The 11,496-nt window shown below is 32.6% G+C and overlaps 1 protein-coding gene across 1 annotated transcript in view; it reads left to right on the top strand.

Moving 5' to 3' along the window:
* The window catches only part of LOC111085651, an 8,341-nt gene extending 598 nt beyond the window's left edge, over nucleotides 1-7,743 (top strand). Inside the window, exon 2 of the mRNA XM_022385245.1 lies at nucleotides 6,134-7,743. Within this exon, the coding sequence (XP_022240953.1) occupies nucleotides 6,154-7,482 (1,329 nt within the window). The 5' untranslated portion in view covers nucleotides 6,134-6,153 and the 3' untranslated portion in view covers nucleotides 7,483-7,743. The remainder of the gene's footprint in view (nucleotides 1-6,133) is intronic.
* Nucleotides 7,744-11,496: the final 3,753 nt, after the last annotated feature.

Genomic DNA, 11,496 nt, shown 5'->3' on the forward strand with positions numbered 1-11,496 from the left:
TATATATATATATATATATAGTTTATGTGAATATAAATGAATGTGATAAAAACTTGTTTACTGGCTCAAAAGTAGTTATCATGTAGAATTTATAGTTTCTTAACAAAGTTAAATTACATTGGTTCATAAACGTATAGGTCGTTTGTCCTTGTTTATTAGCCTCAAAGGGAGGAAATCGTTTTTTCCCAATAAAAATGTTTAGGGTTGTGATTTTCTGTCTTTTTGCTAATGCAGTTTCAAAATTTATTTCATAGCTTTCTGAAATGAAAGTGAGAAAAACTAATGTAATTCATGAGATACGCGCATGTGCTAAAAATTAAGATAAAGATAACTTTCGCACACCAAACCAAATTATTTTCTTCTTTTCTTTTCTTATGTGGTACAAGTTTCCCATTTTCGTATTGAATTAATGACTGAAAGATTACTTGCGAATGTTTCCTGTATAAATGAAACAACAAGCAGAATTTGCAAAGATCTCTAGTCAAAAAATGATTATTATGTTATACATTTTGAACAGATTAAAATGAATAGGTTAAAAAAAGCTCACAATTAGAATTATAAGTTAAATAGTACGTTATGGGAATCGGAATAGGGCCGAACAGGAGAAAGAAAGAAGGGAGAGCAAATACAATTTCTTTTCTAAAGCATTCCGTATTTATATTATTTACATAACTATTATATATTTATTTTATCTCGCATATATATAATTTTCAAGTATTATATTTTACTATATTGCTTTATTGTATTTTGAAGTATTTTTGTAATGGGGTTTTACTATAGAGTTTGTTAAAAAATCTCCTAGTTCATTCTTCCGGAAAGGAAAAATACTCAAAATGTTAGTCATAAATGAAATAAAGTGCTGGGGGGTTGTAACGATTTTCTTCGGGGAGCGAGCGTATTTTTATAAATATATCCCCCCCTTCCCAATCCAAACGGAAATCCTGGTTATGGCCTTGAATCAGAACGTTCCTCAAACTGAATTTTAATCTTGTATTTTACGTTTTCACTGTTATTGCAATTAAAGGATAATCTCTTGGATTTATAGAATAACGTAAATGTACGTATAGTTAAGTCTAGAAGTAAAATTCTATTTGTGATAGGATCCAATTCTCGGTTTTTCCATATTTGTCACTGCGATATTTTTAGAGGCGAAAGACATAGTTCTTATTGTAGGCTGAAGGACATTTGTGTATATATATATTTTTTTTCAGTGTATGTGTCTTAAAGTAGCAAAGTTTACAAAGAGAGTTTAATTCTGGAATAGGTCAGACAGCGTTAAAGTTGTTACTCCATGATATTAACCGTTATCTTTTTAAGGGACTTTAGATTATTTTAAATTTCATAAAGCTAGTGGTTAATTTTGCAAAGGGATGGTGAAAAACCGGGTACCTTTGGGTGAAGGCCAAGGAATCCCCTAATGAACCTATACTCGTCTGAAAGGGAATTCAAAACTCTCACACTCAGAAACATGATTTTTCAGTAACAAAAGGTGAACCCATGAGTCTATAGCCAAGACGATTGAGGAAGACCAACAGTTGACCATAGAATAATTGAATAAATAAGCATTCGTTTCTGAACTTTTCTTGCGATTTCTTCGTGAATTGAAAGATGAATGACACTTGAAAGTGAGGATTAATGAGTAATCACAGGAAGAAAAAACTATTAAATCATATAGGTGAGGTTCAGTCAAGAGCTTTCTGTTAGGGTTACCGACGATGAGGTACTATTTACATGTTGTAATGTGTTTTAATAAAACTTACTCGAAGGCATCTCGACATCTATACCATTAATTAATCATCACAAAGTTAAGAAACATAGATATGGCTAAGTGACTAGAATGAAAACGAATTAACTAGTGGAAAGTGCTGTTTGCTACAGTTAGAACTATACATGTATATTATTGGATCAATCGGAAAGTATAAATCCATCCAAAAACGCTTGGTACAAAAAAAAAAGGTCTACATTATACTTTAGCTCAAACAATAGGTAATATCTTAAAAACACAGTTAAGTAACGCAACTTGACATTACTCATATTGCATCATTTTATTCATGTGCTATAAATCTGAATTTACATTTTGCTTAGATTATAATTTACCACATCATATCTTCTGCAGTGTAACTCAGTGATGATTCTTAGTTAAATTAGGAGCCAAACTGAACGTAAAGTTGAGTCTTACAGTACATCAGTAAAATGACTTAATGTAAGTAATGCCAAGCTGAGTTATTTTACTGTGCTTATGAAACATCACCTATTGTTTGAGCTAAACCAGAGTCTTAGCTCTTTTATCTCTGTCAAGCGTTTTTGGATGGATTTCACTCATTTTTATGGTTACACCAACTCAAGACACTTACAGGTAACCATTATTGTTTAACTAGACTTTTAAAGGTCAGATCATGATATTGCTAATATTACACACGTTATCAAATGTATTACATGGGATTGGAAAGTGTGTTACCTTTAAGGATATCAACGTGTAAGAAAAATCTGGAAGTAGCAATGAAACTAGATGAAAGCTTCGTTCTGAGCTATGCCAAATGAACGCTGGAAACGAGAGTTACAGTATGAGGGTTTTTCTTAGCTTTATTAATCGATGATCTTTCATACTCACAGCTGATATGGCGTACTTTCAAGATTAAATATTTATTAATAACTGAAGAGAAGTAGGTGATTGCTTCAGCCAAGTCGTTGCAAATTGAATAAATTGCCCCATGCCGCTAGCACTAGCATTAGTATATATCGTAACATTTGCGAGGGATGAATTAAGGATCCGCTGGCTGTGGTTGCTAGGTGCTCGAATTAGAAGAGGTCAGTCCAGCACTTGGTGTGCTTATATATTTGGAGTTATTTCCCTCACTGGTGACTAATTGCGAAATATGGATTACTCTGATAGGCATTTTAAAACACATATTACATCTTGGACAGTCAAACTCTTCACATTCATACCACTAAGAATTATTATTATTATTTTGCTAGGCATAGATTAGGGAGACTAGAAATTTTGAAACTGTCTGACACGTGGCTATAAAATCAAAGTTAGGCAAAGCTGGTGAATGAAATTTTGCAGACTTGTTCTAGAAGTGTATAATGTTGAGGATAAAGCAAAAAATTGCCATTTTTATTTCTGGACACAAGAAATAAGAATGAAGAGTTTATGCATAACGAACAAACTATGTAAACAGAAAAGACTACAGTAGTTTTGTTTCTTCTTTTATTTATTTTTTAAATTTTTGCTGCGAAACCGTCGCTTTCTTTAAAAGATTAGAAACATTGAAAAAATCTAGTAACATTGAACAGTGGCCAATTCTCTGTTCTTAGGTTTTCTGGAGAGTTACTTTTCAATAACTTTTCAAAATTCAAACATCTAAATTTGGGTTACAAACATGGATTTGTAAAATTCTCTTTTAGTTCGGTCTAGATCGTCTAGTACTCCGTTGAAACTTAACTAATGTAGCTTTACTAGTGCTTAAAGAACCACTTGCTTGAAGAAAGACCTGTTTGTGTTTCTTCTTTTGGTCAGTAAGTTTCAGTTAACAAGCTTTTTAATGGTTTCTCGCGTTCGATTATCGTTTGTTCCTCTTGTTTTCTCTCGTGCAAGTTGGCGAATAGCTTATGTAGGATATTATGTAGAATATTATGTATTTGTGTTTTTAATTAGTGCAATCAGTTACTCCTTTGAAGCTTACCGTCGGCATATAACACAGTTTCTTACAGTTAACAACTAGTGTTGAAACTCTGTTGTTATGTAAGATATGTTAAACGTAGTCATGTTGTCTTATAAAACGGTATAAACACATTTAAGTCAATTTAGAATATGGTTTGGTGTTATACTGTAATAGTAGGATTTAGGATTCAATTTTAATCAACACCTGGATGATCATTTCTGCTTCTGAATGAGCAGGAAATGTAAGACATTCTTGCAGGAACGTATGCAGTAAGACAACACGTTAATGACAAAACCTTGTCGAAACGTTGTAGATTTGGTCTTATGTTAAGCTTATATTAAATGTTTTCTTCATTACCCATTCAAGCCGTCTCCAAGCATTATTAACACGTTAATAAGTTAGAGTGGAGTTCAAAGTTGAAGTAGTTTCTTGTAATCGTTGAGGTAATTATTGTAAGAAAGAAATTAATTCTAAGTCATTTCAATTCAAAACCAACTCGAAGTCGGCTTCTCTTCCTTATCCGAACCCAATGCTCGCTTATTTTTCTTTTTCCAAAATTTCTAATCTGCAGGAGCGAATCCGAATATGGTTTAATTGCAAGACAAAATACATTTGAATACTGCCGACAGAGGAACAGTACAGTATTTATAATTTTATTTTATTTCATCAGCAAATACATTCAGAAACTATGAAAAAGAAAATTTTTTGTAGCTCATTTCAAAACTCGTTTTTCTGACAACTCGTAAACAGTTGGATGCGATCGTATAAGCAATAAACATTTCAAAATCCAGATGGTTTGTGATTCGTAGAATAAACATCAAAAGGCTATTCATAAGTTCGATAACAGACGCTTAGAAAATGGATCGATCCTAATAGCATCCATTCTTTACGGGACTATGCTTTGTATAACAGCTAATTTGGATTCCAGATATTGTAAGAATAAAACATAATTATTTCAATAACCAGTAGTTACATGACATTTAATACTAAAGCGGAGTGGTATAACGGATCTATAGAATTATCTTATATGCTTGTGAAACGAAGTGGCTTCAAAATACTTTGCGTAATATTTAATGAATTCTAGATTGAAGCATCAGTTCTTATTTTAATTTTCCTGGATTATTATATGTAAATAAATATATATTTTCCATTAATTATTTGAAGATAATGTCCTTCTCGTTTTCGGTTAACTATAATTTCACGAGATTAATTGACTATTAGTCATTGCTGATTTAATGAATTTATATCTCATAAAAGCTTATTAGAATTATACTAACGATTTAGCTTCATTTATTTTATATAGTTTTACTTTTTTATCGTGATTAGCATTATTTAAGTGTCTAATGATCAACCAGGACGATTTAAATTACCATTGCCCTGGTCATCTTACTATATATATGTGTATGCGAGTGTATCTCAAACTAAACGTCTATTTAGAGAGATTGAAGGCTGTATCTATCCCAGACGTTATATATTAACATTATCATATATTCCAAATTGAAAGATTTCTGTTGTAGGAATTGCGTTTTATGCCATGAAGGTATAGATCCTGGCTGGTATCTCATAAATACAATTATAGGGTTGGAAATCAGTATGTTCATCATTGATCAGATATTTCACATGAAATTATTTTAGATACTACTAAACTTTAGGTAAATCATTACGGGATTGTATTAGCTACAGATGACTCTGAAATAATTATAAAGTAATTAGATATTCTCTAATTCCCAAAAATAAATGGTTTGGTTTGAATTTCGTGCAAAGCTACACGAGGGCTATCTGCGCTAGCCGTCCTTAATCTATCAGTGAAAGACTAGAGGGAAGGCAGCTAGTCATCACCACCCACCGCCAACTCTTGGGCTACTCTTTTACCCATAATAGTGGGATTGACCGTCACACTATAATGCCCCCACGGCTGAAAGGGCGAGCATGTTTGGTGAGATGGGAATTCGAACCTGCGACCCACAGATTGCGAATCGAGCGCCCTAACCACCTGGCTATGCCGGGATCCAAAATAAAATGAATTGGTCTGGATTATTCGTCACAAATTTCACCCGAAGTTTTGATCTGAACTTTCATTATAATTTTGATTTACCTTTCATTTTTCTGAAACTTTCGCCCATTTTTAAATTTTCTTCATAGATTATTTATATCCTATTTGCTATAAGTTCGAAATTAAAAGCACCGTTTTATTTCATTTGTCATTTGTGACTTTTCATCTGCTCAGATTAATTTCTTTTTGCATTGTTACATAATAAATAAAGTTTCATGGCTAATATGAAAAAAAGACGTTTAACAAAACAATGAAGAAAGAAAGAAAAATAATCTACAGTTTTATAACTAGTTATTTTTTTCCTTCCAATTCTTTTAACTGAATTTTTATTCAAGTCTTAACTTTGGTGAAATTGAATCTCTTTATATATGATATATTATTAAAGTTTAATAATTTTTCAACTTTTTACATTTAGGTAGCCACAGAGAGGGGAAAATGAGAAAATATATGGTTCTCTTTCATATTATGTGTTTATGCTGCTGCTTACCACGAGTATCCAACAATTCTCATTCCTTCTATGAAAGCGGTATAGATAATACAAATAAATCAAATGGCGACAATGACTTAGGCCTGCTGTTGGATAACTCGGTCAACCGACATGTCGGTCATAATTGGTTCTCGACAGTTCAACATAAGAAAAGATCTTACCAAGTAAACAAACGACACATAACCGAAGGATTAATTAATAGTGATTTAACTGCTTTAAATCAACCTTCAGCAGGGAAAAATTCTGGTCCAGCTGGCAAAATGAGTAAGAATTTAAAGCATTTTGATCTTGACATAACCGTTCTTTCAGAAGGCCTTGGTTCAGTTAAAGGATCTGGAAAACTATCTGGTTTTTCTCCTATTGTTTCTTCGCCGTATACTTTGCTTGGCACAAGGGAAAACACTCGACTTAAAAAAAGTGGCAACCTTCGCTCCTATAAAATGCAGGAACTGTCTAACAAAGTGCTAAACGCACTCTCTCATATCCAACCAAATGAGCAACAAACTACCCCCTCCTTCATGGCCACAGCTCTACAAAGTAACACTAATTATAAGAACCGTCATTCTATGGGATTTGATATCGGTAGTGGAATTTATCTTTTTGGACTAGATCATGCTGTGTCGGACCTTCTTGGTAAAAAAAATACCTTAGTAAAATACTTATGTGAAGATTTGATTGGTGGACCCACAGAGAACATAGTTAGAAAGCACGACTCGCCACGGAATGTAAAAAGGACCACTAATTTCCCTAAATATAATTCTATGAGTGCTGCTAGACTTGAAAAAAAAACGATCAAAGTTTATGATTTGGAGTTTCCTCAACAAAATGAAATGGTGCAAGAGTCAAAAAATCCTCATAATAAGAAGAAAATAACAGAAAACGAGAAAATAACTTACTTTCCTCTGTTCACAAGACTAAGAGAGAAACAACGGTTGGACCATTATGATGAAAACTCGCAATCTGCTGAATTAAATAGACTCTTCTTGTCTAACTTCAATCATAATGGAAACTTTTGCGACCTGAAGACTTGCAAGACTCACCAAGAGCAAACTAACACTCTTCCGGTTAAGAAACTCTTCTATTCTCGAGGATGGGGTCCTGGCGGTGAACCTCTGAAAATGCGTACCACGTATTCTCTAGAAGACGAGAATCCCGAGATAAGGGTCATTCAAAGTAAACCAAATGATGACGAAGTATCTAGCCCTTCCAATTCATACTTTCCCAGACATCGTCTTGGGAAATGGAAAGTTGGACATCTTTTTGGCCCTTACTGGTGATACACTGAAGGCAGCACGTGCTTGAAATTCATGTTATCATCTAAGTCTTGTTCCGTGTTTCAGTATTAAGTGATATTCTAAGACACTAATAATTAAAAATTGATTATTAATGGCTTTTAATGACCTATTGTTTCTGTTTTAAGCACCTCACAACAGAGTCGAATGTGCGTAACACTATATTATACACCAATTAATTATTTTACAATAAGATATTGTATTTTTGCGTCTTTACCAATTTCGGAAAAAAATATCTTTCCATTTTAAGTCAGCACTTTCTCGTACCTCTCTAAGAATAAAATTGAAATATACAAATAAAGGGATGTGTGGTTAATGGGAATCTTTTACATGAACTACTGACTTGGAAAATCATAAGAAGAATATCATTCGTACGATGACTTCTTAAATTGCGTTATGTACAATGGACCTCTAAAGTTCAAATTTCATTTTTGATCTTCCCAAGCTTATGACAACTCTTTCAGACAAGCCTTCTTGTTATAGAGACTATATAAATGGCTTCTAAATTTTACCTTATGTTCTACTCAAGTTGACTACTTCTCTTGACTACTGACCTTCATAGTATTCAAGTTATCATGACTCACCTTCTTATCAAACAGAACATAATGATACATATGTCTGTATAAAGCTCCTAATTATCAACATTATTAGGCGTACAATAATAGCATGCATTGTTCTTTAGGGCAGTTATCTCTATAGAAAAATAAGTTATGAATGTACAAAGTTAATTTTAGTAAAGAATCAATACTTCTTTCAAGCTAATAATTTTGCTTATGAATATTAAATAATTTGGTCTTTATCGCTGCGATTAATCTTAGTTTGTATATTTCCATTTATTTTATTTAGTTCAAGTTAAATTGGCAACAACATTTAAAGGTAATTCTATTATAATAGCAAGTTGTTATTTATTTACTGGTATTATAACTAATATCTTTTTAAGATTCATTTGTTATATGTTTTCTATAATAATTAAGTAAAATATGACCAGGAAGGCATAACATTTAAATATTCCATGACCTTTTGCAACTTTCAATGATATGCTAAAGAAAAGTACAATTCATCGTACAAGGATTACTGTACGAGTAACTCAGTGCGGGGCAAACATAAAAAAAAATATTGTTTACTAATATCATACAAATACAAAGTATTTTTTCTTTTATTATAACAAAATGTAAAGAATTGTTTCTATTTATTTCATCAGGACTCTGGAAAGTATCATACATCGACAACTGTTTAAACTCATGGGGAAAATGCGTTTATATAAGGCACGTCATGCAAATTTGTTTATTGAAGGCAACCATACTTGAGAGGAAAAAAAATGAAACGTTGTAGGCTGAAGACAGTAACTGCATGTTGTCATATTCTGTACAAGATTAAGATAATGAAAGGTTCCCCGATGGGTCAGCGGTATGTTTACGGACTTACAACGCTAAAATCCGGCATTAGATTTCCTGTGGCGGACAGAACGCAAATAGCCCATTGTTCAGCTTTGTGCTGAAGTAAAAATAACTGATGTGATGGATTTTAACAATAAATAAAACTCTGCCATCTAATGAAATTTTAAAGTATTTATGAGCTATCGTTCACACTTCGGAACTGAGAAGAAAGATAGAACAGAAAATTGGGGATAAACTCGGTCTATAACTTCTTCTCCAATGCAAATTGCATCAAGGGTTAACTCACTGTGAAAGTTTAAGAGCCACAGGTCGAATATAAAAGTAATGTAGGAAACGGGTGAACGATTTTAAAGGGTTAACTCACTGTAAAAGTTTAAGAGCCACAAGTCAAATATAAAAGTAATGTAGAAAACGGGTGAAGGATTTTAAAGGGTTAACTCACTGTAAAAGTTTAAGAGCCACAAGTCAAATATAAAAGTAATGTAGAAAACGGGTGAAGGATTTTAAAGGGTTAACTCACTGTAAAAGTTTAAGAGCCACAAGTCAAATATAAAAGTAATGTAGGAAACGGGTGAAAGATTTTGAAGGGTTAACTCACTGTAAAAGTTTAAGAGCCACAGGTCAAATATAAAAGTAATGTAGGAAACGGGTGAACGATTTTGAAGGGTTAACTCACTGTAAAAGTTTAAGAGCCACAGGTCAAATATAAAAGTAATGTAGGAAACTGGTGAACGTTTTAACGATCAAGTAGAAACAAGTTTTGTACACTAAATTATTCTATATAGAAACAAAAAGAACCTGTACGGAGAAAAATATAGAAACTCACACAAACCATTGCAACTACACATTTGTTTTGGTTAAAGTATTAATAATGTTGTGTACCGAAAATTTACTATAGTGGCTAAAAATTTACAACAATCCTAATAACTAGCTATTGGTGTAGTGCAAACTAAATAAGTGGAAATACATCAGAAACAAACGTGCTTTATCAGCGAAGTACTTGCACAAAGACTTTGAGTTCTCCCGTGATATTGCTTTCATACGCTCAATAGAGCTGAGATGTTCTTTCGAGTGAATTAATCTGCCCAAGGTTGTTATATGTATGGAAATAACGTAAAGATGTTTTAACAGGAAATATTTATACACTATACTTCATCTTTCCAAACTTCTAGAAAAAAGGGAAGGAACTATCTTCTTTCCAGGACTCATCTTCAAAGTGCGTTAAAAATTATAATAACTGTACATAATGGACTATAAACTATAAACTTTTAAAAAAATGTGTCTACCTCTATTCAAACAAGGTTAGCTCACTTTGCTTATCACGACTAGGATATCACTTGTTACAAATCTGTTCCTGGATGATTCTCATGCCTCAAGTTCATCCACATATTTTTGTTTTTCAGTATCATTAAGTAGAAGCGACATCCCCGTCTCAAAACTTTAGTCGGGAAAGGCTGTTACCTACAAAAGCGATTAACTTTTGGTGGCATCACACTATTCACGAAATACCAAATAATTTCAGAATGTAGTTCTGATACATGCCGTTCTATCACGACTGTATATTGGCTGTAGTTGTCACGTAACGTGCTTACTTGCATATTAAAAACCATTTTAATATAACTTACTAAACTCTAACTCTCTGTATAATATTTTATAGGTCTACTAAGTGGCACACCAACTCAGAATTCACAATACAATGGCTGTTGTTTTGTTAAAACTACAACAAATAGAAGTTATGTTAGCTTAAAGCCTCTAGGACAAGGAACTAAAACATTAGTGAAATAATCAGTTGAAACCAACACATTGTAAAATTCTCTGATATTTCGGCAACTGTCAATTTTCATTCTTCTTTTCTTTTTTTTTAGTATTTTCGTATTTTTAGTATTAGCAAATCTACTCAATGGTTATCTTCTCATAGTCGTCCCAAATTGTTCGCTGATAGATTAAAGGGATGAAAGATTGTTAAAAACTATTGCGCTACTTGTGTCTGACTGTATGGTAAGAATAGGGCGTCACTCTTTATCGCACCTATGGCTCCAAAGTTCAGAGCACGTTTTTGCGCCAATGGAACACGAACCATGCGCTCTCGCACTCACAGTCCAGGTATACCAACCACAGTAAGAACATTGTAAAATATTCTTCATTTCACTATTTTCTTGACAACATTTGATATTTTCAAAATTCATTATCATTGCCGTCAAAAGAAACCCTCCCCATACAGCATCTGGAAAAATATGATTTTCGTTATTATTCAAATCGTGTTTCTGTCAACTTTTGTTCTTATTGTTGACTCTATAGATACTTTGTTTTATTGATAAAATATGTACAATTAAAAAACATATTCAGGATTTATTTTATCAGTCGTGATTTAGATTTATTCACCATTTAGTTTCTGAAAACAATATTATTTTGGCTACAAACAATATTCAAACTTTCTCATAAACTTTATAGCGTGCTTTAGACTTACTAGACTATATATAGTACACTAATAATCATCAAACTAATGATACTTGTCATATGACATTAGAATTAGGCCTATTGTATTTTAAAATTGCATATTTTATTTAATCCTTTAGGGATTTTCAAGAATTAAAAGAGTGTA

Source organism: Limulus polyphemus, unplaced genomic scaffold (assembly GCF_000517525.1).
Source record: "Limulus polyphemus unplaced genomic scaffold, Limulus_polyphemus-2.1.2 Scaffold529, whole genome shotgun sequence".
NCBI lineage: Eukaryota > Metazoa > Arthropoda > Merostomata > Xiphosura > Limulidae > Limulus > Limulus polyphemus.